Here is a 26,295-nt window from a genome sequence, read left to right as displayed (position 1 = left end):
GACTGAGCCTCTCGCAGATCTGATAAAGGCCTAAAGGGAGCCCTTTCCTTCCTGAATGGTGGACTGTTTGTGTTAGCCCGTCCTCCGTCTCTTCTTCTGGGTGTGGGAACCTGCTCCTCCCAGAGCTCATGGCTTCCTCTAGTCAAGGACCCCACAAAGCACGACCAGTCTGTATACCATGTGACTTACATTTAAGGCCCAGTCTGGGAGAGGAGTGCTTTTACAGTGGTGTTAAACCCCACAGAAACTATGTGACATAAAAGACCCTTATGGAAACACCACATGAATTTCACGTGATCACATGTGAAGTGTTTACGTGATCTTATGTGAAATTAATGTGATAACATATGACAACATGTAAAGCAACATGTGATAACATGAAACTACACATGTGAAAACATGTGATCACATGACTTCACATGTGGAATTTCAAGTGAAATCATGTGTTTTTCAGTAAGGGGACCGACAGGACCTTTAGTATCTCTCTTTATGTCAAATTACAAGCATTGAAATGGTCTTTAGACAGCACTAAAGTACATATGTAGGATCTTAATTTGATCACTCTTTTGTTGCTGAGGATTTTTCTGCACAGGAGGAAATGCAAACTTGTAGTGTATTCAAGGTTTTAAAAGGATTCTAAAGTTTGTAATTTCCACTTGAAAATATCAGACTTTATTTGCCCTAAAAAAAATGTATCAACCCCTACAAAACATTTCCATTAATTATAATCCACATAATAATTCACATTTCCTGTTCCTTCAGGATTATTTTCCTGCTGTAGTAAACTGGCTCAAATTAAGATCCTATATATGTAGCCTACTTATTTTACTCTATATGAAGCCTATGTAATACTTTGTAAAACTCTTCTCTGGCCATATGTCTCAGAACACATTGCAACATATAGCAATCAATGTTCTACATACTCAGGAGGACAGAAAGCTGTGGACAAGGGTTTTCTTTCTCCGTCTAATGACTTGTTTTATTTTCTTTAAATCTCACTCAGCATCAAAGAGACTCTTTCCCCTTGAAGCTCCAGAGGAAATCAGATTTTGGGCGCTGCAAAACAGATGCCCTGGTTGTGTCCCCTCACCATTGTCCTGCATACGTCATCGGAAATGCTGGTGCCCTCTTCCCTAGGCAGCGCTCAGAAGAACGTCCAGGGCTGATTAAAAGCCTGCTGAATTACACCCCGAGACCACATTAAACGCTCCCCCACTGTGTCCCACAGTAACCTATTCACACTTGTTCAGGATGAGGTGGTGCTTGGAGCTGGGGTCCCGCTGCTCTCAGCTGGGCCACATTCCCTTGTTGTGCTCTGTGTGACCAGGTCTGACCAGGTCCCAGGCTCCCAGGCTAGTTTATGGGGCCATAGCTTCTTGGTGTGAAAGTTACCTGACAGAGTGTGGCAAATAGGAGAGCTTCTGGGCTTTCACTTAATGTCACACAAGGGCAGAAGAAGTCAAGGTAAACAAATACACATTTCTGTCTTGGTCTCCATTAATACATTCAAGGATGCAGAATTTAGATTATTCCCTCTATATTTTTTATTTTTCCCCCAAAGATTAATACATTTACAACATAACTGTATTAGTTTATCTGTTGAGGAATAGCAAGGTGGTAACCTAACCAACAGCAGAAGTAGAAGTTTCTACATACCATAAAGAAATATGTATGCAACTGAGTTTTTGAATGCCTATAAAGGAAAATCCAACCCTTTACAAAGTAGCTCAGCTGTTCAGATGAAAGGAAACTCTGAAGAAGCTACTTCCCATGACATCATTGGGTTTGTTAAATGACCTCTGCAGCTGTGTCAGACACACCTTGTCATTTCCTCCCCAAACCATTCCAGTTATTTAGTTAATTTACTTAGGGGAAAAATATTGTCCATGCTTGCCAAGATATTTCTTGGCACACATGCAAGAATATGGTACTGGAAAGAGTGAACACCTTGCATTTATTATTGCAGTCTAAACAATTCCACTTGAGGTCTTCCAGCATTAACTCACTGTCCACAATGTTTCTTTACAGTAAACTGATATTCTAGACACAGGAGACATTAATCATAGAGTTTTTATCCACTGTTTTGTGACTTTAAAATATATATCATTTTACAGCACATGTACTTTGGTATATTCTCTATTATTTGATCAATGAGAGAGTGCAGATTTCACCTGCCTTGTGTATTTTTCTCAAATACTTCTGTAATGAGCATTTGCATGCATGCACACACACACACACACACACTTTTATTTAAGATGGAAGTGCAATAAAGAACCACTGATTAATAGATAACTCTTCAATTACAGCTGTTTCCCAATCCCTGGTTTCAAAGGAGAACTTGCAGATTACAAACAGATTTCCTGAGGCAGAGTTGGTAAATACTGTGGAAGTCGCTTTTTTCCTGTTGGTGTCAGAGATTGACATGAAACAGCACTGTTGGTCTTTTACACCATGACAGGAGTGATTGTTCCTCTGTTGTTCCAACACGGGTACAAGGATTAGATTGTTTCAGGGTGAGAACTCCTTTCAAGATCAACATTGAGCCGACATATTGACCATGAATACCATATCCGTCACTGCCTTGCCATAATATTTATCTCTGTAAGCTTTTTGCAATGCATTGTACATCACAAGATACAACACACACCATGGTCCAACAGAAATTGGGCCACTATCCTATGTAATGTATCACAGTGAAACCAAACTCTGACCATGTGTGTTCTCATCCCTCTTTTCAGACAAATGGATGACATTTATCTTCATGCTTGATGGAGTCAACAATACGGTCACGATAGGATGTCACTCTTGTGGTTTCCCTTTGTGCCGTTTTGACGTCCTTCCCTCTTTGTTGCATGATGGGAATTATTTTCACCCTTCTCCAGCAGGCAGCTGGTTGAGGCTCACTAAGTTTGAGAGGTCTTGATGAGGAAAGAGTAACAAAGGGAAAACACTGTTAGCAGTACATTTTTACGTCATTTAGCAGACGCTCTTATCCAGAGCAACTTACAGTTAGTGCATACATTATTCTTTTTTTATTTTCATACTGGCCCGCCGTGGGAATCGAACCCACAACCCTGGCGTTGCAAACGCCATGCTCTACCAAATGAGCTACCTCTCTGCTGGCCATTCCCTCCCCTACCCTGGGCCAATTGTGCGCCGCCCCATTGGTCTCCCGGTTGCGGCCGGCTACAGCAGAGCCTGGATTCGAACCAGGATCTCTAGTGGCACAGCTAGCACTGCGATGCAGTGCCTTAGACAACTGCGCCACCTTAGACCAGTACACTCCTTGGTTTAATTAGGAAGTCTGTGGAGAGAGAGACAGAAGGGTGGCTGGCTACAAGGAGACAAGAGGTAAAATACTACACAGCACAATCGATTAGAAGATGAATGTGCTACTTTGTTGTTGGGCATTTGGGGAGCTGCAGCTGCTTCAACCGTCAAGATTGTATCAATCAAGATGGCCTTTTGTTATGGCTGAGGGGAAGAGAGCCCTGTAGTCTGACTAAGAATGTATGGACATAATACAAAACAAAAACAATTGTTTCTAGAGGCCCTGACCCACCAGCCTTCCAAGGTTCTACACAATGTCCAGACTCAATAACGTCACAGTGTCTATTGATCTTGTGTTGTCTGTCGTTCAGACATATTTTACTCTGCTGATAATTGTTAATGTCGTTGAATCAAGATTCAAAACTCAAGTTAAACTGCCAGATACAAGATGGTGAAGAACTTTACAGCTTGAAAAAAGGCTTTAAAAAAGGCTTTAAAAAGCAGTGCTTCACTTTTTATTTTAAAACAGTGGGACATTGTGGGTTGAACTGAGATTTAATGGCGATCCATTGCATCCTCTATCCCTCTGAGTTGTTGAGTTTGTCAGGAAGGGCTTTACCTCCAGTGTGCATGGGAATGAGGACATGCCATGGGTTAGGACCCCAGAGGCAGCGGGCAGGCAGCACTTCAGACACCTCTTTGAGAGCCGTTGGCACAGCATGAAAGAAAATACAGTCTCGGGCAGTGCCAGTGAAGATAACGGTTGTGAATGCCACAGTGGCTTTTCTGTTCCTTTTAAGGTAAAATGTGCTTCTTTGATAATGGATGTAGTCTGGATTTATTCCAATAAAAAGTTATTAATATGTTTATCCTCTCCAAGTTGTCACAATAACCATTTGTTTAAGAGAACTACCACCATAATTGTGGTTAACGATTGCCTTGAAATATTTTTTGATAAGCCCTTTATTTATCTTGGAGGGTGTGCACTTAGAACCTTTCTGAAGGAGTAAGAAGAAAACATGGCTAGACAAGGCACTTGAAATATAGATTGCAATTTTTGAAGGGCTGAAACAATACATTGAATTCAGTGGTTGCTCTTTCAGTTATCAAGAACATGGGCCAATGTTGAAATTCAGCAGAGGCACAAGCTTAAAGTCTGAAACTCCAAGTGAACAAATAGTTCTGACAGTGAAAATTTGGGAAGGCAAGCATTCTTACAAGCAACTGCTGCAAGAATCTAATCAAAACCCTCTCCTGATTGCCAAGGTTCCACTTTTGTTGTATCCACTGACATAACCATCAAATAACTGCTCACGTTCAAGAAATGGGAGGGTTGTGTCTGATAAGCAGGCTAGCTGCCTATTGTTTCCTGCATCAGCTGGCCTGGACCCATGGTCCCTGAGTGTCAGGTGGGGTGAGTTTACAGAGGAAGTAGTGACATGGGCCAATCCTCCAGGGGAAAGGTGGCTGACGCACTCTCCAGCTCTTTAACCCCCTTGTAGAGCAACTAAACAGTCACACCCCAGCTCTTTAACCCACCAGCTCTTGTAGAGCAACTAAACAGTCACTCTCCAGCTCTTTAACCCACCAGCTCTTGTAGAGCAACTAAACAGTCACTCTCCAGCTCTTTAACCCACCAGCTCTTGTAGAGCAACTAAACAGTCACTCTCCAGCTCTTTAACCCACCAGCCCTTATAGGGCAACTAAACAGTCACTCTCCAGCTCTTTAACCCACCAGCCCTTATAGGGCAACTAAACAGTCACTTTCCATCTCTTTAACCCACCAGCCCTTATAGGGCAACTAAACAGTCACTCTCCATCTCTTTAACCCACCAGCCCTTATAGGGCAACTAAACAGTCACTCTCCATCTCTTTAACCCCCCAGCCCTTGTAGAGCAACTTAACAGTCACCTCGAAGTGACTTTACAGTGGTTTGGACTTACGAGAAGCTCTGACCATAGAATACTTAAAATGACAGTTTCACATTGATCAGAAACCCAGTTCTAATATTCATAACAGCAACTTATCTCTTGAAGTGAACATTTGTAATGCAGATTTTAAGTGGAGAATCCACAATTGGGGCCTCCCGAGTGGCGCAGCGGTCTAAGGCACTGCATCGCAGTGCTAGGACGTCACTACAGACCCGGGTTTGATCCCAGGCTGTGTCGCAGCCGGCCACGACAGGGAGACCCATGAGGCGGCGCACAATTGGCCCAGTGTCGTCAGGGTTAGGGGAGGGTTTGGCCGTGCTCTAGCGACTCCTGTGGCAGGCTGGGCGCCTGCATGCTGACTTCGGTCGCCAGTTGTACAGTGTTTCCTCTGACACATTGGTGCGGCTGGCTTCCGGGTTAAGCGAGCAATGTGTCAAGAAGCAGTGCGGCTTGGCAGGGTCGTGTTTCAGAGGACGCATGGCTCTCGACCTTCGCCTCTCCCGAGTCCGTACGGGAGTTGCAGTGATTGGACAAGACTGTAACTACCAATTGGATATCACGAAAAATGGGTAAAAAGTACACACAAAAAAAACATATGTGTTCCTTTCCACCAACAGCCCTAACAGCCTAATGATAACAGCGTGACCTCACAAGCAACGATAAAAAAATATTTCTGAAACATTTGGCTCTCATGTTCCATGCCAACCAAGGTCATTGATTGGACGTCATTTTAAATAGAAGCTGTAATAAACAAGCCCTTTGCTCCTCAGGTACCACATATTTTGATTATTTCAAGCTGTTTATGGTTTAGTCATGCTTCTCTTATCCCATTCTGGCTTGTGACAGCTAGCCGTTATTCCCTCAGTTGACATCTGGGCTTCTTCAATTCAATTAAAATAATTTGATCTAATCTCACTTTTGTCTTAATCATAAACATCATTATCTGCTTGGCAGTCCCTGGAACAAAAAAGTGACACACCGAATTCAGAAAGAGGGTACGGTTGTGGACAGCACCTGTTAAATCCCATATCAGGTCACCCCTTTTTTCCAACTTCACTGCTTCTTAGCCTTAGCTGCTGGTAACCTGTCATGCGGAAAAGGGACACATCTTATTATGTGATTAACATTTGATCTCAGAGTCAGGTGTCTGAATGACTCCATTCTCCCCCTATAGTGAGCTCCCCTCTGAGTGGGGTAAGGTTCGCCCTCAAAAGTGACAAAGTGTGTTGTAGGTGCTCCTCTGACGCAAGCAAACCATTTAGTTGTAGTGTCTGGTGTCACAGGGACGCATAGCAACGCAAATGCTGCCTATAAATAGATCTCCGCGTCTGTGCTATTTTGAACCAAGTCAAACAGGAGAGTTCAACTTCCTTTTACCTTTGGGAATTTTTGTATTGAAAGGTAGAAAGTATTGATTCTGTTGGCCAACTGAGCACTGTTATGCAGATTATTTGGACTTCAATATATATAGTGGAAGAAACGGTGGAAGTGATTTCTCAGCTGTCAAAGCATACAGTGATGTCACCTTTGGCAGCTACATAATTTGATCCTGACAGAGGTACAACACAACAACAAATGGTTAATTAGAAGAAGAAAAAAAAATTATATTAGAAAAAAGATTAAGTAGTTATTAATACTGTAACTTATTTATATAATATATAAACAATATTTCTTAGCTTTATCACAAACACATTTCATTCACTGGAAATGAATGAAATGTAATCATAGGCAAACCTGCCCTCAGCACAGTTTAAACAATCAACAAATGGCAGAACAAGTGCATAAGGTTGAATACACAATGGGACCCCAGGATAAGGAATTGGACCTACTGGTGTATGTCATGAGAAAGACACACTTCCTTCAGTTCAGTATTGAATGTTCAAGTCACACCACTTAACTGCTTTTAGCAGTAATGCTCTACTCTTTCTTCTTTGACAAATACAATAAGTGAGACACATTCTATTACGTAATTTCTGTCATAAAAACCCAAAGCTGAAATAGACCATGTGCAGTTGTGTAAAACAGAAAGATCATTTCATTTGGTATGTCAAGCTAATAGCTGATATGAGCCAGACTGTCTCATGGAACACTTCGACTTCTCCCTTATATATCAGCTGTTCTCTTCAGAATACACACATGCTGAACCTTTGGATCATGAAAACAGACACAAATTAAATGTTTAAATATGGATGAGAGTTTATTAAACCTCACTATAACCTATTAACAATTGATGTACTGTTAACAGAGAAGTCATACAAATGATTATATTAAAGTGGAATAAAATACTAAACCATTTCATATCTTTCAATATATGAAATACATTTACTGACAATGGCAAGTACTGCAAGTACTAACAACAAGTGGCAAGATGCAAGATGCTAGTAATTCCAAAGAATCTTGTCATCATAGTTACATAGAACACCATGTTAGTCATGGTTTGGAACAAAGTGCTTACAGAGAATACTTAATAAAGGTTAACTCGATGTAAGTTACATTTCGTCAATAATCATATTCCTTCATAATGCAATACTACCTATATCATCCTAAGTACATGTACTATATATAATTACTGTGTGACATCTAATTGACTTTATCTCTGAGCTCGACTTGTTTAATAGAATACGACAATAGACATCAAACAAAAACAAAACGTTTTTGTGTCCCAATAATGCCAATATATATCATTACATATGAACATGTAAGTACCATATTCCCATGTCAGGTAATTGAACATAATTCTGTGTGAGATGAAAAGGAACAATCAGACTTTATGTCAGCTGTATCTTTAAAACATGGTAAATGAAGCAGGATTCATTGTTCTGGATTTTCCCATGTCCCTCTCCTTTCAGACCACAGTCCCTCCCAGTAAATCTAAGCCACCAAATGCAACAGTAGATTAATGGGAAACATCCTCTCCATTGCTTTGTACAGTGGTAATTTGTTTTAATTCTGATACATTCAGTTTGGCTGTCTGCCCAGCTTCCCAGATGTGGCCAGTCTGTTTGACAGATAAAACCCCAACAACTTCATGAAAGCTAAGATGTTTTGGCTTGCTTAGCCTGTAGACAGTCTGTGGTCAAAGCCTTGCAGGTCAACGACCCACCACATAGACATTGGTCGGCCATGAAAACATCTGGATACAGCTGTCTCCACTCCCGAATGCTTTCAAATTAACCATTACCTCAAGTTCCTCTCGCACCCAAACATATTACCGATGTATTTTCTCTCCTGATGATCAGTCTTTCCCTTCATGCAAAGATGCTCCTCTGGTTTGCGACCAGTGCAGTTTGGCTTTCCCTCCGCCTCTCCTTTTTTCTCTCAAGTCTCATCTTCCAGCATACTGCACTTAACGCCAATAGCACCAGTCCAGCAGATAGTAGCACCAGCCCAAAGTAGGAGATGGTGGAGCCATGTGAGTTGAAGCTGTAGGCCACAGAAGTGACCACGATACCGGCAATGAGAATGACCACGCCAAATGGCACTGTGCAACGATAGCAGGAGAGTTCTGCACCACCTGTGGCCGCATTCAGTTGGATTTCAGTGACCAAAGGGATAGCTACTATAGTCACAGTCGGAGTGTGGTCATTGATGTTGGCCTTCTCCACGACGGCTCTTTCTGGGGCTGCTGGCACTGTCATGGTGTCTTTACTGGGTTCCTCTGGCATCGCAGGATCCAGCATCAAGGTTTTGCTTCTTTCAAACCACAGATGGGTCCTCACTTTAACCACAGATGGATCCTCACTTTTTATATCCTGAGGTTGTTATGTCAGCGTGTCCCAATCTATGTGAAGAAATATATAATTTGTTATGTCATACTGAAGGGAGTCTCAAAATCCATATGTTCCTCAACATGTTGCCCAATTGTAACCTCACTGGACATAATAAAATAGGCCTTAACAATCATTTAAGTAGCTATTATGTGCATGCAGATTGCCTCAGTCGGAACTGTTGACAGCTTAAGACATAAGCCTTTATTTGGCACTTAGTAACTCCAGGCAACCTCCTTGCACAATGCTAGTCTTTGGCCCAGCAAAGTCAGAAATTGGCTGAATGACGCAGAACCACTCAACCTTGCACGAGCTGTCACATTCCCTGGAGAGCGTGGGAGATGGCATTACAAACTACTCCATGAAATGTGAGCAGCCCCAAAATGATCAGCAATTTCACAAGCAGTCATTCTTTCTCCATGTCTGCAAACTTTGCAAATATAATTTAAAAATTAATTCCAGCTGCTTGTTATGCCACATTAGTCCATGTTATAACATCTTATAAATGTATTACTCTAATAGGCCTAATGCAAAGTTGTAGACCTAATTTGTTTTTGCAATTGATAGGCTATATGGAATATATTTCAATTATAGCCTATTTATTGTAGTAGGCCTAGTCCTTTATTATAGTAACCTTTGTTGATAAGGTCCCTTATGGAAAAAAAACAAATTAATTTCATGTGTGAACATGTGAAGTGTTCCAAAAACACATGTTTTCATGTGACAACATGTAAAACAACATGTGATAGATAACATGAAAATACACGTGAACAAGTTTTCACATGATTTCACATGTACAATTCCATGTGAAATTATGTGATTTTCCACATGTAAAATCATGCGGTTTTGCTGTAAGGGGTGTTATGTTTGAATTGAATTTCAATGTGTCTAGAAAGTTAATAATGGAAAATATTGTAGCCCTAGTTGTGCCACATGCATAGGCTATAATTCCGATGACTACATAGTCTACCTACTGTATATAAACATGTTATCATCTCAAGTTGTTATAAAGATTACATAAATGGTGACATATCATGTATGAGGGAAAGTGTTTGGGTTGGAGAGTTCGAGTTTTACGCGTGGTCCAACTGCCTATTAACGCACAGTGAATATTGTGTGATGAAAAAAAAAATCTGCATGTTCGATAAGTGTCTACAGAAGTGTTTTAACTTACCTCGCACGCATTTTCCATGCCCGCACCGTTTTAAAAAGTGGTTTCGCCCATCGATGAATAAAACAGGGACTTTAATAGGCTTTTGTATTCCAGTAACTCCGTATACTTTCAAAAGCCGACACAAGTGTGACTCCCCTCCGTCTTTATGTAGAATACATTATAAGCCAGATTCAATGTGTAGGTCCAGAACACAGTTTCACGCTCCACTTCGCTCAGCCCGTCTACAGCTCGCCCCGTAAGCGCTCGGTGTTGGAATTTGACTCCCATTCATCAGATGTCCCCTGTGCGTTTCCTTCTGTGTAAGAAAACGAATGTTTGACTGCCATCTTCTTGCATTGCAAGCACGTTTGTAGAATATCGGTGGCTATGGGGGTGGGGTGATCCAAAAGCTGGCCACACGTTTTTTTTTATTATCTTGGCTTCAGAGGAGGGGGGATCTTTTGACTAAGGGAGGGCCAACATGAAGCACAGCTGTTGGGATGTCGAGGCACATTTATTTAGCCTAGAACTGTGCAGTAGGCCGTTGAAGCAGATGTTGGCTAATACAAAGATGAGGAATAGCAGTTGATTTATTACAATATTATCACATCATTACACACACATACAAACATACAAACACATGCACTTCAGCCTAAACGAATATCCATGCACACATCTTCATGTTTGGATAGTTTTAATTAAAACAAGGGACTCTAAGATGAATGACATATGGTCTATCAAACTGGAATCATGGTTCATAGGACCTATGTGTCTGGAAATGCATGCAGTCACACACCCATGCTATGTCTGTAAACCAATGGCAGACACCAGGGCCTGTGGATGGGATATGCCTACTGCCACTCCAAATATGCCTGTAACACAAGTGCTCCCTAAGAAAGATCTGACACATAGTAATGTGATATGGGGTGTTGTCTTGTCTCTTCCTTCCTGCAGTAGATCACTTCCCAAAAAGAGACAGTGGCAACGGGAAATCATGGCTCTTCCACAACGCCATTACCATATACTCTTCTGCTGGAAAACTGATTTAAGTAATATGACATATTTCTGAACCATCTTATGGAGTGACATCTTTTAGAGTGATTATCATTTGGGCCTACCTTCAATCAGTGGTATATGTAAATGCTGAATTTGCCTGGCGTGTTTGCAAAACAAGGGGGCAAAGGATGCTAAACCACAGATCCAGGGTTCTACCTCTGGAAGTTCATAAAGGCATTGATATATTTCATTCAAACCACCAGATGTAGGTTATCCTATATTTGAAATCGCCTACAGTTTAGGGATTTCTAAACAAGCAACTGAGACAGGGCACCAGCAGGACACAAAGCATTTCAGATTATGTTTCCTCTCTATTGTATTTGGAGATGGTCAGTGCTTCCAAATGATATTTTTCCTTGGATGGCACTTCAACTTTGGGTTAGGATAGAAAGAGGAGCATTCCAAAAACATTACAGTGCAGATAGTCATTAATCACACACACACACGCACACGCACAGTTTAAATCCAAAATACAATTTCTAACATAAAAATAAATGGATAGTGATTCTAAGTATATCACTGGAATGTTTGTGACGCACTTCAGCGCACGTACGGCGTCTGAAGCGCACACACGGAGTCCTAGATCACATGATCCAATGTCATAGCAGGGTTTGAAAACATGTCGCTGCACTTTACAGATGAGGAATTTCTGGAGGCATGGAAGGAATTAGATAAACCTCAGTTGGAGGGAGGATGGGAGTTTTTCACAGAGACAATGGGTGTCAAAATCTACCGGCTGTATGACAAGGTACATGTAAGTTACTGTTTTGAGAAAGGAATAGAAAGTGAAAACTGCTGTGTAAGCTTATTAGCTGTTAGCTTCGTTAGCTTGCGAATCAAAAGCCCATTCATTGTGATTATGCCGATTGGCGTGATTGAATGACGCACTCTCATCGATCTGTTGGATGTGTCTCGCACGTAGGCTATTTTCACGTTTCATAGGTTGTATTATTTTCACGTTGAAGGGGACATTTACTGAAATAGCATAACAGACTTTGTAGCCCACGTTAGACTCGAGGAACTTGCCCATTGGCAAAATGCGGGTCGCTATTCACCATAATCAACTACTGTACAGCATTTTAAATGTAATATTGATGATTGAGTAAACTAGGGGAGAGTGGGGTAAGTTGAGCCATTCAGAATTCATGTAAACATTAGTTTTGAAAACATAGCTTGTCCAAAAAAAAAGTGGTATCTTGGCACGGTATGGGGTAAGATGAACCGCCTACAAATTTCTGTACAGAATTAAATATTACCACTACCTATTTAAAACCATGTCTATCTTTATTTCCCAAACACAATTCAACACAATTACAATCACTTTTTTTGTATTTTAGTCATTTTAAGCATATTTTAACACATGCTTAACACCTAACAAACACTTTGTACTTTTTTAAAACACTTTTAACATAGGCCAGGCCCTGTTATTACCTCATATCCCAGTGATAATGCCTTGCATTATGCCTGGAAGGAAAACACTTCAATTTGCTCAACTTGCCATTGGCTCAACCTACCCCAAGGCAAACGTTTGGACTTTATTTGGCTTCCACAACCCTCTTCCACAACCCACACAGGTACAAGGATGCACTTTCATGCTAGGTTTAGGACCTCATATCGAAGCTTATAGAGACCCCAACTGATGTATAAAACAATCTTACAATTCTCTACTTTGGTTTAGATACAAGCAATAAATTCATTTGACTTGGTGAAAATCTGTTTATTGGACCTGCTTACCATTTTTTCCATGTGGTTTCTTCCTTCACAGACCGGGCTCCAGTGATTACTTTTGTGTATAGTTTCCTAAAAACAAGGGTGGCTCAACTTACCCCACTTTCCGCTACTTATTTATTTGAGGCTATTTGTGTTCACAAATAGGCTAGAGATAGTGGGATGAATGGCACCCTCAGAAATATGCCAAATATTACGTTTTGTGCTGCGTCTATAGGGTATGGTGTGCCAAATTGTAGCCTAGAACTTTACGCATGCTCAGACAGTACCTTTTCACAGAATGCACGTTTGGTTTTTATTGAACCCCCTGCCTAACTCTATCCCCATCTCAAGTTTCTGTAGAAATAATATCCTGTGCAAATCCAGCAAAAATGTTTGGGTTGCAAGTTGAAAAAGGGTGTTTCTCCAACTGGCAATAATCAGAGTCCTGTGGTATGGGATTAGTTACATTGTAGGCGTGGTACATATTTGGAAGAGAGAACTTCTTTCATGTGCTGTTCACAGGAAACTGGACTTTATGAGTACAAAGTTGTTGGTGTGCTCGCCACCTGCACTCCAGAACTGTGTGCTGATGTCTACATGGACTTGCCCTATCGGAAACATTGGGATGGATATGTCAAAGGTAAAGAGTGACACAAACTGTCCTTTACCCTAGATCGACTTTCTTCCATTCAAACCTCTTGTCTCACTCAACCCCTAATAAGGGCCATTTTATAAGACTCATAACACATTCATAAGCAACTCAATTATGTCAGTTTGGTTGAGTATTGATGACATGGTATTGCATATTAATGCTTGCTTAATATGGTGCTTATTTATGCATGTGTTATTGTTCTTATGTGTAGCCCCTTTAACTCTTACCAAATCATCTTAAAAATTCATCAGATCATGATAAATCCTGCACAGTGCACACTGCACTTGCAAGCTAGGCTAGTTCTTCACTGAACGAAATAGTTGAAACAATCGCCTTTCCATTCTCCTTTTCCATTCACTCCTGTTTTCTATCCCAATCAAACAAATCCATCAATCATAACCAAGAATCCCTTTTATCTCAGTTTTTATGAGGATCGCATCAAGAGCACAGGGCCCATTTGGCAGTTAATAACTTTTCTCATCTTTTGTTCTCCATTGCTTCCCCACAGTATCCAACAGGTAACATGTCTGTCCACCTGAACTTTAGCCATAGACTGTAGCTATTGATGTTGTAGTTGGGTAGTTAGCACCCTGGTATAGCCATAGGCTAATGTTGTTGTGTCCTTTATGTATTAACGTGCTTAATCCAATGTTCATATAAGCCTAGACTGTGTGAACAAACAAGGGAACTTGAAGATGTTCTTTCAAGGGCTTGTATCTTGAAAATGTAGTTTTTTGTTTCCTCGACCCTCTGAGAAATGACCAACAGGTTCCATCTTAACAAGGTAGGCCTAAATCATTGGCCATATTTTGTTTTGGGATTTCCAAATACTGTATTGTTGTCCTTTTCAAGAAGAGACACTAGGGATATGGATATCTTGGAAATGATAACAAACTGAAGTAACACATTTGCCTCTCCCAGAGACTTGTTGCGTGAGAGGGTGGAGTGGGCTTTTTATTGGAAACACATCCTTGGCTTCAGCTCTGGACTGCCGTCAAGCTTTTTGCTGTTGAATAAAATTGCCATTTCAATAGATTGGATAGATGCTGTATTCTGAAAGTGCTGTTGGTGTCTGTGCTAGCATATGTGATTTGTATCTTGATGTGTGCTGTACATTCTTAGAAAAAAGGTTTCCAAAGGGGTTCTGCAGTTGTCCCCATAGGAGAACCCTTTTTGGTCCCAGGTAGAACAATTTTTGGTCCCAGGTAGAACTATTTTGGGTTCCATGTAGAACCCTCTGTGGAAAGGGTTCTACATGGAACCCAAAAGGGTTCTACCTGGAACCAAAATGGGTTATTCAAAGGGTTCTCCTTTGGGGACAGCCAAATAACTCTTCTAGAACACTGAGCACCTTTTTTTCTACAACCAAAAATATGTTTTATTTAATCATGTTATGAATAGTATATGATATTATAGTATAATAGATGATTGATGTTTTATGATGTAAACACTGCTTAATTTTGTGTGTGCCTTTTTGTGTTTGCAGAGCTGCATGAGAAGGACTATGATGGTCGTTCAGCAATCTACTGGGAAGTGAAATACCCGTTTCCTCTCTCAAACAGAGACGTATCCTTAATGAAGTACAATTTCTAAATAAATAATACCTGTAGATAATATCAGGTCATCATGTTTCTCAGTAAAAGCAAATAGCCATTTTTCTTTTTTTCTTTTCTTTTTTTTTTACAAAATACATGCTCCCTATACAATATCACATTATCCTGTTCTATGTATTCACCCACCCACAATGTCTCAAGCTTGGTTTTCTCTCTCTCCCCCTTTCCACATCTACAATGGGTCCGAAATGGTGAAGTGAAACCAAGTATGGTTTATAGTATTAAGAGGAACGTGAGCAATGAATTGTTCTTTAGGCGACAACATGGGAAGGTATATTTTCTCAAGGAGTAACAGATCCAGTCACATGGTGTGGACCACATTAGACCACATTATCTCTCCCAGGCTTCTTTAACAGTGTAAACCTCAGTACGTGTACGTCAGGGAGCGGAGGGACATTGACGTGGACGGCAGGAAGATCTGGGTGGTCCTGGCTAAGAGTTCCCCACAGTCTCCGTTACCAGAGAAGAGTGGGGTGCAGCGAGTGAATGACTACAAGCAGACTGTGGCCATGGAGAGTGATGGTGCCAGTGGCACTAAAGGTACTGCTCACTCAAGAGTACACAAGATACAATCAGAACTCATCCCTGTAGTACCATTTTAAATGTCCATAGGGGAAACTGTTCAGTTGTGAACTTGAATCTGTTGTGGATCTGTCTGTGAAGTCACTTGCTTTTTATTGACAGCCATGCACATTTGCATTCTTTTCTTTCAGTCTTCATGAATTACTTTGATAACCCTGGTGGTAATATTCCAACCTGGCTTGTGAACTGGGCAGCTAAGGTGAGTTCAGACCTGAGTGCCTCTATACACTCATAGAAAAAAAGGTGCTATCTAAATCCTAAAAGGGTTATTCGGCTGTCCCCATAGGAGAACCCTTTGAAGAACCCTTTTTGATTCCCGATTGAACCCTTTTGGTTCCAGGTAGAACCCTTTACACAGAGGGTTCTACATGGAATCCAAAATAGTTCTACCTGGAACCAAAAAGGGTTCTCCTATGGGGACAGCCGAAGAACCCTTTTGGAACCCTTTTTTCTAAGAGTGTAGCAGCTCATCTTTTTCTGTTGGTGGGATGGCTGACATATTCATAGTAGAGTAATAATAAAGGAGTACTATATAATTATTATGAAGACTGTTTGTTTACTCACATGTATATCTACCGTAATTTTCAGACTATAAGCCGCGCCTTTTTTCCAATTTTTCGACCCTGCAGCTTATATAACGGTGCGGCTAATCTATGGATTTTTACAGCTAGCGGCCACTAGAAGACCTCCTAAATCTATGGATTTTACAGGTTACAGTCCACCAACTTTAACTCTATGGGCTCTATGACCGGTCCGCGCCCCCCACCTTTAAGCGGCGGGCTCCAGCAGGAAAAGCTGGAGGCCGGAAAAGAGTGAGACAGGTAGCGCGCAAAAGTGAAAGTGGAACCGAGAGTGGTACGAGAGACAGAACGAGAGACAGAACGAGAGCAAGACAGACAGACATTACGAGAGCGAGACAATTTGTCTCTTTCCCGACAATCCCCTCTGTGCACGAACCCTTACATATGGTAATTAAACATTAAAACACCTGCGGCTTATAGTCCAGTGCGGCTTATATATGTACACATCATTCAATATCATTCAATTTAGCTGCTGTGGCTTATACTCCGGTGCGCCTTATAGTGCAGAAAATACGGTACTTGCCAGGTTTGAATGCCCCAGAGCATGCCCTGTTATCTCATATGGAAGGCTTTATTCACGCTGTTAATCGCAAGCAGATGTTTTGTGTTATGATGCCAATGGTTCCTCTCTGTTGCCCCATTTGGGTGTGTCTACTCTGCTAGTCTATCCATGACGTTCATTGACAAAGACAGCTATTCCCTGTGTTTCAACAGAGTGGAGTGCCTGCCTTCCTCACAGACATGCAGAAGGCCTGTGGCAATTACTCAAACTACTGCCAGAAGAACAAGAAATGAATGCCCTTGGTGGGAAGTCGCCTCAACGCCACAAGGATTGTGCATTTTTCAGCCCATCGTTCAATAAAGTTTACACTGACGGTGTCATCATTTTTTTATGATACTTTGAGGGGCATTTTGGATGTTTTGGATATGGTTGGGGACTTATTACGAAGTCAATAGGTGAAAGTGGTGTTGGGGGAAATCTGCAGCTGCATGTGTTACTGACTGGGGCATGTACTGTATTTTAAAGTTGTTTATTAGTTGTTTAAAATATATATATTTAAATTAAAGTTATCTGGTACTGAATTCCTACTCCAATGTAAATGTTGCATTTTGGGCTTGCCCACAGTAAGGGCTTGGATGAGATCTGTATTGATCTACCCTCTGTTTTAACGAGTGCTGTGTTTCTGTTTGACGACAATGGCTTTTCCTTTTACTTTGCTGTTGTTTCTTATGGTCTAATGTACGTTGTTGTTTTTTAAAATCCTACATTTTTAAATGTATGAATGTTCAGTCAATGAATTATATGTATTTTTGCACTTGTGATTAAGCACTGAAATCAAATCAACTTCCAAACCTTAATGTCTAAAGGAAAACATACATTGCTGTAATTATACTGTTCATCAGCCTATTAATTAGTGAATTTAATTAGTGAATTATTAGTTTCTCAGCAGCTCTATTGAGGAATGATTTCTGTACTCTACAATGCAACATTGTTTCTTAGGCAGGCAAGGCAGCTATGGGAGCTGGCTGAATCAGAAAGACTAGATATTTATTTATGTTTTGTATTTCCCTAATGGACATTCTGAATGTACATAGGACAATTTTTTTTATTTTGTATCATTAAAAGTTGCCAGCACTGATTTGTTGTGATACTTGAAATGTACAAAAACACAATAATGAAATAGTGAAATACTTTAACTTAATTATTCATATTTTGATATTTTCTTTCAGGATATGATCATGGCAGCCTAGCTGAAAACAACTAACCCATATCCCATATTGTTATCAAGTAGCAATCTTGGGGAACTAGGCCTATTCCTCTTTACCATTGTGTGGTTACAATTAGGCCTATAGTTCTATGGAGGTGATACAGTATGTATTACTATCTAATAAATACATGTCAATAAAATGACGGCTGAGATGGAGCACTACCTCATGCATTATTTTACTGAAACCTGTACATGCTTTTCAATACAGGACTATCACCTTCATTGAATACAATTTTCAAAAATTGTCTTTTCCACCTTTTGGCGTTGACCAATGAAATTAATTGTTTCTGTGGCTCGCGCTCCCCCTTGCGGAAAAATGATATGTTCACGCTGCGCGGCCATGATGTTGCGTGATGAAGTTGATATACATTACTTGACCTTTCAAATTTGATACAATGTAGGCCTACTTTGCAAGTTGTATCTTAAAATTCGTCGACAGCATAAAATCCGCGAGAGGCCTGAAAAACGGAACCTCATGAACAGTGATGGTGATGAGTATGGTGAGTCCTATAGAATTTGGCTGGCTACAGTTGGTATAGGAGCCTAGTTGTGATAAGGCTATGTTATTCTCATAGGCCTACTGGAATTAACCTGTTTAATTTGTAGGCTACTGTAGGTTGTAAGAAAGTGGACCCTACCTTCTTGAGAGGGGGGTGCTAACTGCGAAGCATGAGGAGTCAGGCATGATTCAGCTGGAAGATGGGGGTATTTATTTACAGGTGTAGAGGGTGAGATGGCTCATAAATATTTACAAGTTGACGAACAAGACTGACAAACAGAAACATTACAGATCAACTAAAGGGCCCAAAATACTGAAGTTACTGGCTTCTAAGGCAGAGTGCCTTCAAACTGGCAGAGCGTCTATAACTTTGACAAAGCTTAAATAATTACTCACACAGCTGAGTTCCTGAGAACCAAATCGGCCACATGCAACAGGTGCAGACATTACATTTACGTCATTTAGCAGACGCTCTTATCCAGAGCGACTTACATGAGCAATTAGGGTTAAGTGCTTTGCTTAAGGGCACATCGACAGATTTTTCACCTAGTCAGCTCGGGGATTAGAACCAGCGACCTTTCGGTTACTGGCACAACGCTCTTACCCACTAAGCTACCTGCCGCCCCATTACAGTGAAATGCTTACTTACAGCCCTTAACCAACAGTGCATTTATTTTTAACAAAAAAGTAAAAATAAAACAACAAAAAAAGTGCAAATAGTCCGGGTAGCCATGATTAGCTGTTCAGGAGTCTTATGGCTTGGGGGTAGAAGCTGTTGAGAAGTATTTTGGACCTAGACTTGGCACTCCGGTACCAAGTCTAAAAATGTCACTCCTGGCTAAAATGAAATGAGCAACATGAACAGGTTCCCAGCAAACACGTTACATAACCAAGACCAACCCCGACGTAATGGATTGGTAATTATTGGTAATGTCTAGACATTACCTTCTCACAACGTTGTGGAACGTTGTGGCTACATAATCTGTAGGTAATAACATTACCACCGGATTTGGTCATCTAGAGCCCCCACACAGAGAATGTCACAGTATCTGCGGAGTATGAAACATTCTGTGATCACAGCCTATGTGAGCTGTGGAGCATGCATCCTCAAATGTCTTTTGAACGAACTACACATTTATAGAGGTTTGGGTCCATTTATTGTTCAGATTGGTTTTTAAATCTCCCTTTAGTTGTTTTTTTATGCACCCACACATTTGGAAATTTCCCTTAAACAAATTGGGCATATACTGGATTAAATAGCATGGTCAAATAAAATAAATATATATACATTTTATGTATTTAAAATGAATGATATACACTATATATACAAAAGTATGTGGACACCCCTTCAAATGAATGGATTCGGCTATTTCAGCCACACCCGTTGCTGACAGGTGTATAAAATCGAGCACACAGCCATGCAATCTCCATAGACAAACATTGGCAGTAGAATGGCCTTACTGAAGAGCTCAGTGACTTTCAACCTGGCACAGTCACAGGATGCCACCTTTCCAACAAGTCAGCTCGTCAAATTTCTGTCCTGCTAGAGCTGCCCCGGTCAACTGTAAGTGCTGTTATTGTGAAGTGGAAACGTCTAGGAGCAACAACAGCTCAGACACAAAGTGGTAGGCCACACAAGCTCACAGAACGGGACCACCGAGTGCTGAAGCGCGTAGTGCGTAAAAATCGTCTGTCATCAGTTGCAACACTCAGTACCGAGTTCCAAACTGCCTCTAGAAGCAACGTCAGCACAATAACTGTTAGTCGGGAGCTTCATGAAATGGGCTTCCATGGCCGAGCAGCCGCACACAAGCCTAAGATCACCATGCGCAATGCCAAGCATTGGCTGGAGTGGTGTAAAGCCATTGGACTCTGTAGCAGTGGAAACGTGTTCTCTGGAGTGATGAATCACGCTTCACCATCTGGCAGTCCGACGGACGGATCTGGGTTTGGCGGATGCAAGGAGAACGCTACCTGCCCGAATGCGTAGTGCCAACTGTAAAGTTTGGTGGAGGAGGAATAATGGTCTGGGGCTGTTTTTCATGGTTTGGGCTAGGCCCCTTAGTTCCAGTAAAGGGAAAGATTAACTCTACAGCATACAATGACATTCTAGACGATTCTGTGCTTCCAACTTTATGGCAACAGTTTGGGGAAGGCTCTTTCCTGTTTCAGCATGACAATGCCCCCGTGCACTAAACGAGGTCCATACAGAAATGGTTTGTCGAGATCGGTGTGGAAGAACTTGACTGGCCTGCACAGAGCCCTGACCTCAACCCCATCAAACACCTTTGAGATTAATTGGTATGCCGACTGCAAGGCAGGCCTAATCGCCCAACATCAGTGCCTGACCTCAATAATGCTCGTGGCTGAATGGAAGCAAGTCCCCGCAGCAATGTTCCAACATCTAGTGGAACACCGTCCCAGAAGAGTGGAGGCTGTTATAGCAGCAAAGGGGGGACCATCTCCATATTAATGCCCATGATTTTGGAATGAGATGTCCACATACTTTTGGTCATGTAGTGTATCACCTTTGCAAAGCATATGAACTAACAGGTTAAAGAGCAAACAACACAATTATCACAACACATACTGTGTCCCCTGTAGCTCAGTTGGTAGAGCATGGCGCTTGCAACGGCAGGGTTGTGGGTTCATTTCCCATGGGGGGGCCAGTATGAAAAAAATGTATGCACTCACTAACTGTAAGTCGCTCTGGATAAGAGCGTCTGCTAAAATGACTAAAAATGTAAAAATACTGTAGGCTTTAATAGGGCTTTTTTTCTGGCTTGGCTTCCCCAGTGATTTTACCTACGCACCGCTACTGGTCACTGAGACCAGAGAGTGTCCCCCTCCCACCCTCACTATGTCCCTCTCTCTGATGTTTCACTTCTGCTGACCTGTCATCGAACTGGACATTGTTCTAGATGTTTCCTGAGTGAAAATGGTGCTGGCTTCCTATGAGATCACCACCTCCCTAGTGTCATTGCTCTAGGCCTAGGATATCTTGTGTGAAAGCCCTCCCATCAACCCCAGAGAGAATAGCTTTGTCTTTGCCATTACGTTCCCAAAGCACTGTCCAGGTAACTTTCTAGTCATCGGCATATAGCCAGTTATTAAAATTGGAATGTTTTGTTGTCCCTTTGTCAGGCGTTTAGCCACTCCCATGTACATGAGGCTACAGTGCACACAACATGCTATCTATAACCTTTGATATTGATTCTTAGGCTATTTGCCATTAAGGAGTTACAGAAAAATGCAATCATGGAATCACTACCCACTGGGCAAACACTGGTTGAGTCAACGTTGTTTCCAGGCGATTTCAATGAAATTAGGTGGAACCAACATGGAATAGACATTGAATTGATGTCTGTGCCCAGTGGGTATTGTTTAATCATCAATGGAAAGTGAAGCAGGGCCTAGTGCTCACTGATTTCACTGTGCTGGAGATCGACCACTTATTTGGTTCTTCTCTTCTCCCTAGTGGTCTGTGGAGTGAATAGTAGAACTTTGAATGAACATAATCTGCAGTGAGGGTCCGGTCTCAATTTTGCCTCATTACTTCTTTCAGCCCTGAGACTATCAGGAAGTTCAAGGAACATCTCAATTTGATGCATGAATACTTTACTGTCTTAATTACATTACTGAATTCCAATTCCCTCTATGGGACACAAAGCATAGGCTTGCATTAGTTATTTTCATTGAGGAATCAAAGGCACATTTCAGTACTGGCAATGTAAGTGACGAGTCAAGAAACTTCATAGCAAATAGAGATGAATCCATTTACGAGATAGTAGTAGGTCGATGACTTTGGAATTAGATTAAGGTCTTTGAATCTTGGAACAGTTTTTGAATGATTTTCTATGCATCCATTCTATTTAGGTGGAACTGAATTATGAGAGTATTGATAAAAATCAGAGCCTTACATTTCTATTTTTATGCAACGTTTTATCCGCTGGAATTTCTTGAGTGAATAATATTCAGTTCTCAAAAGGGTTCTTTCCATTGCCAGTCTTTCACAAATGGAAGACAAATATATTTCTTGGCTAGCCATTGTATTTTAGAGGGGGGTTCTTTTGATTGGTAATATACAGGGCTAATTAGCTTAAGAAAGTGATATACTTTTTCTCCTGGACTCCTGCTTCTCCTAAAAGTCAGCTCAGATTTCCCAGGTGCCTTGCTGTCTGCCAGAGGTAACACAATAATGGCTCTGCTTGGAAATGTATTTTTTCAACCTCCTTTTTGGTGATTTTTAATAGATTACAATTATAGATATCAGTGTGCTCTGGGAATCGGAATCCTTGATCCTGAATAGGCTTTTATATGATTTTATACAGTGTTATGCAAATCAACTGTAGTTCAACTCAATTATACATGCAGACTCACATGTGGTTCTACCTGAGCCCAGTTGCATTGCTCTACCTCTATTCAAAAAGGCCCAATCTTAAGGTTATACAATTATTTTCATAAGCATTTCCTTTACATTATAAATATCAATCAACCCTGTCGCACTGGTTTATTTCAACAGTATCTTTGAGAACTGCTGGGTACTTGTGCCAATCACATATTTTACTTATTAATTCAGTCCAAACTTAATGTTTTCCAGAAGTAAGAGCATTTTGAATAACCAATTGGATAACAAATGTCCAATAGGCTACATACGCATGTATTTATTATGTTGGAAATAACTCAGCCCTGCAAAATGAGAATATAATATTTAGGAGGGATTGTTTAACTCCATTAGTATTATGGTTTAAAAAAATATGTATAGTAGTATTGTATTTGAATCTCTCAACACTTGGCATGCAAACTGGTAGAGATCTAGATTATTCCTCTGTCTGGATTGCTATGTGTGCTCAGTTTGTGCCCCCTTTTATTTTTTGAGAAATATTGAACCGTAGCAAGCCGTATATCAGGATATCAGGCCAGGAATCCAACTGTTTGACTATACTTTTATAATGGCTTTGTTAATGTTCTTATTACCACAGAGGATGGTTTAGTTGAGTTGAGAAAGCTTGCAGTCAAAACACTTGATGTTTGACTCTTTCTGTTTTAAATACATGTTTGTCTAGGATGGCAAATACTGTATCTCTGTATGATAGCTCATTTGGTGGGAGCCATTCCGGTTCTGGGAGAGTCTAGTCTGTTCCTCAGGGCCAACATTTAGCCTGCTACTGAAGTAATGAATGGGCTCTTCACAAACATGGAGAGACACAATATTGTCTCAGGGCTCTCCTGCTACGGAACTCGGAAATCACCAGGATGACAGGCTGCTGCTGGGCACTCAGGGGTATTTATGGATTTTGGATCGGCACAGCTGTTTGATTTTCATCCATCAATCTTTCTGCAAACAGCTCCTCATTCAACGAGCAGAAAAAAATGTCTGTGTGAAATACGGGTCCTTTTAAACAAAATAAAACAAAAAAGAGAAGCCTTTTCCTGACTTGAGCATACATTTACAGGCTACGAAAATACACAGAAGAGAGTTAAAAATAAAAGGTATTTTTGTGAACTGGGTCAGACACGAGGCTAGTGCCTGTGACTGGATGTTGACTTCTTTCCATTCACTTTCTACCTGCTGTTACGGTCCCTAAATTCTCTGGTCATTAGAATGCAGGCTTGTGTCTATGATGATGTTGAGAAAACAGATTATGATACAAGCTATTTTTCAACTTTTCAGGGGAGTAACAATAACTGAAAATCTTGCTGTTTTGCCAAAAAGAGAGAGGTACACACAGACTGTAATTAACACCCATTGCTGGTCTTATGGTATGGTTACAATGAATGCATTTCTAAGTTTATATGAGTAAGCTCTGCTGCTTGTCTGCGCAAGTACATACAGTATTCAATGACATAAGAGTAATGCACAGTGTAAGCTGCATTATACAAAATTGCTAAGGCTTTGGCGCTAGCTTAATGTCAGGTATTTGTTTTCCTTGGTGTTTCTTTGCATTCATTAAAAATAATTGTGTTTTCTGTTGAGCTGCCGTGGACTGGGACTGACACCTCCTCCATACGTAACCTAGTCTCTGGGCCAACACAAGCCCTGCATTCCAAGGAGGGGCTACTCCTGTTTACCTCTCCCCACAGTCTGACTACAGACTCAGGGTCCTCTCCTTTCCTTCTGTGGTTTCTGGCAGCCAGCTCCAGATTCCTGCATGTCTATCACTGTAATCAGGAGTCCAGACCTGCAGTCAGCCAAGCAGCTTGAAACAAAGCAGCATGAGCCACGGAACATAAAGTAGGTGAAGCATTTCATTTGGATATGGAGTAGCAGCATCTGCATTCTCTCTGAGATTGGTGACCCTCCTCCGAATCTAGATAACCATGCTTCCCCAAAGAGCCAAAAGGGGGCATGCAAGCTCTCCTCAGCTCTGGGAGCCTAACTACAGAGGCTGTATTGGCTGCTCTCTTCATTAAGGAGTCGTTGAGGACTACCACCACTACTATCATGAAAATGTCAAGTCATTTTCTCCATTGCTCTTTAAAAAAAAATAGAACCCACAAAATATAATTGCCAAATGTCTGATTGCAAACATTTAGACTGATTACTGATTACCCCCTCTTCTGCTTTATCACTCTTGTTCTTCTTATAAATTCCATTTAATGAAACTCCTCTGGGACCTGATACCTCCTATTATGTCATTACCCCTCCGGCAGAAGAGGAGATGACTGTTTTTGTTTAACTACAGCTACCTGCAGACCATATAGAGCAGAATAGCACTAGAGCACTTATAAAGTAGATCGCATTAGTGACAGAATGTGCAAACCGTCCAGAAAATAAGGATGTTGGCTAAAAATGCATGTAATGCAAAGACCTGTTTACTTAGGAATGATAAATGGCATGATTTGTACAAGTCAAGTGCTTTGCTTGGAGTGCAGTTTTGGCATAGGTGATTGTTTGGAATAAAAACAATAGTAATACCTTTTGTGGAAAAAAAAGATGAATCACAATAATGTGAGTGTTTTAAAATCCAATCCTACATTTCTTTGCTGGATTTCCATTTAGAAAAAGATAACTATTTATAAAAAAGTAATTTAGTAAAGAAATTCGAGTTAAACCTGTAAGATAATGATTTATCACTGTAATCAATAGAATGCAGATGTACAACATCGAATACATACTGTGGTTAGAATTGGTCTCTCATGGAGAAATTCTGTATTTGTCGAAACAAAATAAATTCTTCACTTGACCATTCATGATACTAGAAGATAATGTACAATGTTTTTTCTCTGTGGCATACACTTTCAATAGATGGAGTTTTAAATGGACTTAATGATTTTGGCATGTTGGTATGAGTTATAAGTAGTGGTTTGCTTAAATGGACCCCATTGGTTTCTGAAGATTGTACTTGACTGTAGTGGCTGACATGATGGAGTGCTATGCATAGGTAATAACACCTTTGACAGTAAACAGTTTTAAGATACATTTTTGTTATTCCGCACCAAGTGCACAGAGCCATCAGTAAACCCGTCTGTGAACTTAAGTGTTATTCTATAAACATCTTAACAGCAAATTCCCTAATCAAAAACAACCCTGTCTTGGTCAGAGATGGATGGGGGCATTCAGGGACCAGTAAACACACAAATACCACAAATGAAATGTTTCAGTCTATAGGCTGATTTACGCATTCCCAGAATCAAAGACCAGCAGGCCTCATACCCTCTGGTTCCACAAACAAAAATGGTGGTAGCTGACAGACAATCATTCAGACAGT

General features: G+C 40.9%; 1 protein-coding gene and 1 long non-coding RNA gene across 3 annotated transcripts; one reads left to right on the top strand and one right to left on the bottom strand.

Moving 5' to 3' along the window:
• Window positions 1-7,385: 7,385 nt before the first annotated feature.
• On the bottom strand, window positions 7,386-10,493 carry LOC311103375. Its single transcript, XR_014610081.1, has 2 exons — window positions 10,143-10,493; window positions 7,386-8,982 (listed from the first exon to the last, which is right to left on the bottom strand). It is a non-coding gene; the product is annotated as an uncharacterized lncRNA (long non-coding RNA).
• Window positions 10,494-11,781: 1,288 nt separating this feature from the next.
• On the top strand, window positions 11,782-17,955 carry LOC311103648 (phosphatidylcholine transfer protein-like). Of its 2 annotated transcripts, none has more exons than XM_084145257.1 (6): window positions 11,782-11,925; window positions 13,410-13,527; window positions 15,026-15,105; window positions 15,521-15,692; window positions 15,866-15,933; window positions 17,030-17,955. In XM_084145257.1, exons 1-6 carry the CDS (start codon window positions 11,797-11,799, stop codon window positions 17,108-17,110), a joined length of 648 nt encoding a protein of 215 aa, XP_084001383.1. In that variant the 5' UTR covers window positions 11,782-11,796; the 3' UTR covers window positions 17,111-17,955. The 2 variants fall into 2 exon arrangements, with proteins under 2 accessions (XP_084001383.1, XP_084001382.1); XM_084145256.1 differs by having other exon boundaries at window positions 11,782-11,931.
• Window positions 17,956-26,295: the final 8,340 nt, after the last annotated feature.

Source organism: Coregonus lavaretus, assembly GCF_964263955.1.
Source record: "Coregonus lavaretus genome assembly, chromosome: 28".
In the NCBI taxonomy this organism is placed as follows: domain Eukaryota; kingdom Metazoa; phylum Chordata; class Actinopteri; order Salmoniformes; family Salmonidae; genus Coregonus; species Coregonus lavaretus.
This window is presented reverse-complemented; position numbering and strand designations above follow the sequence as displayed.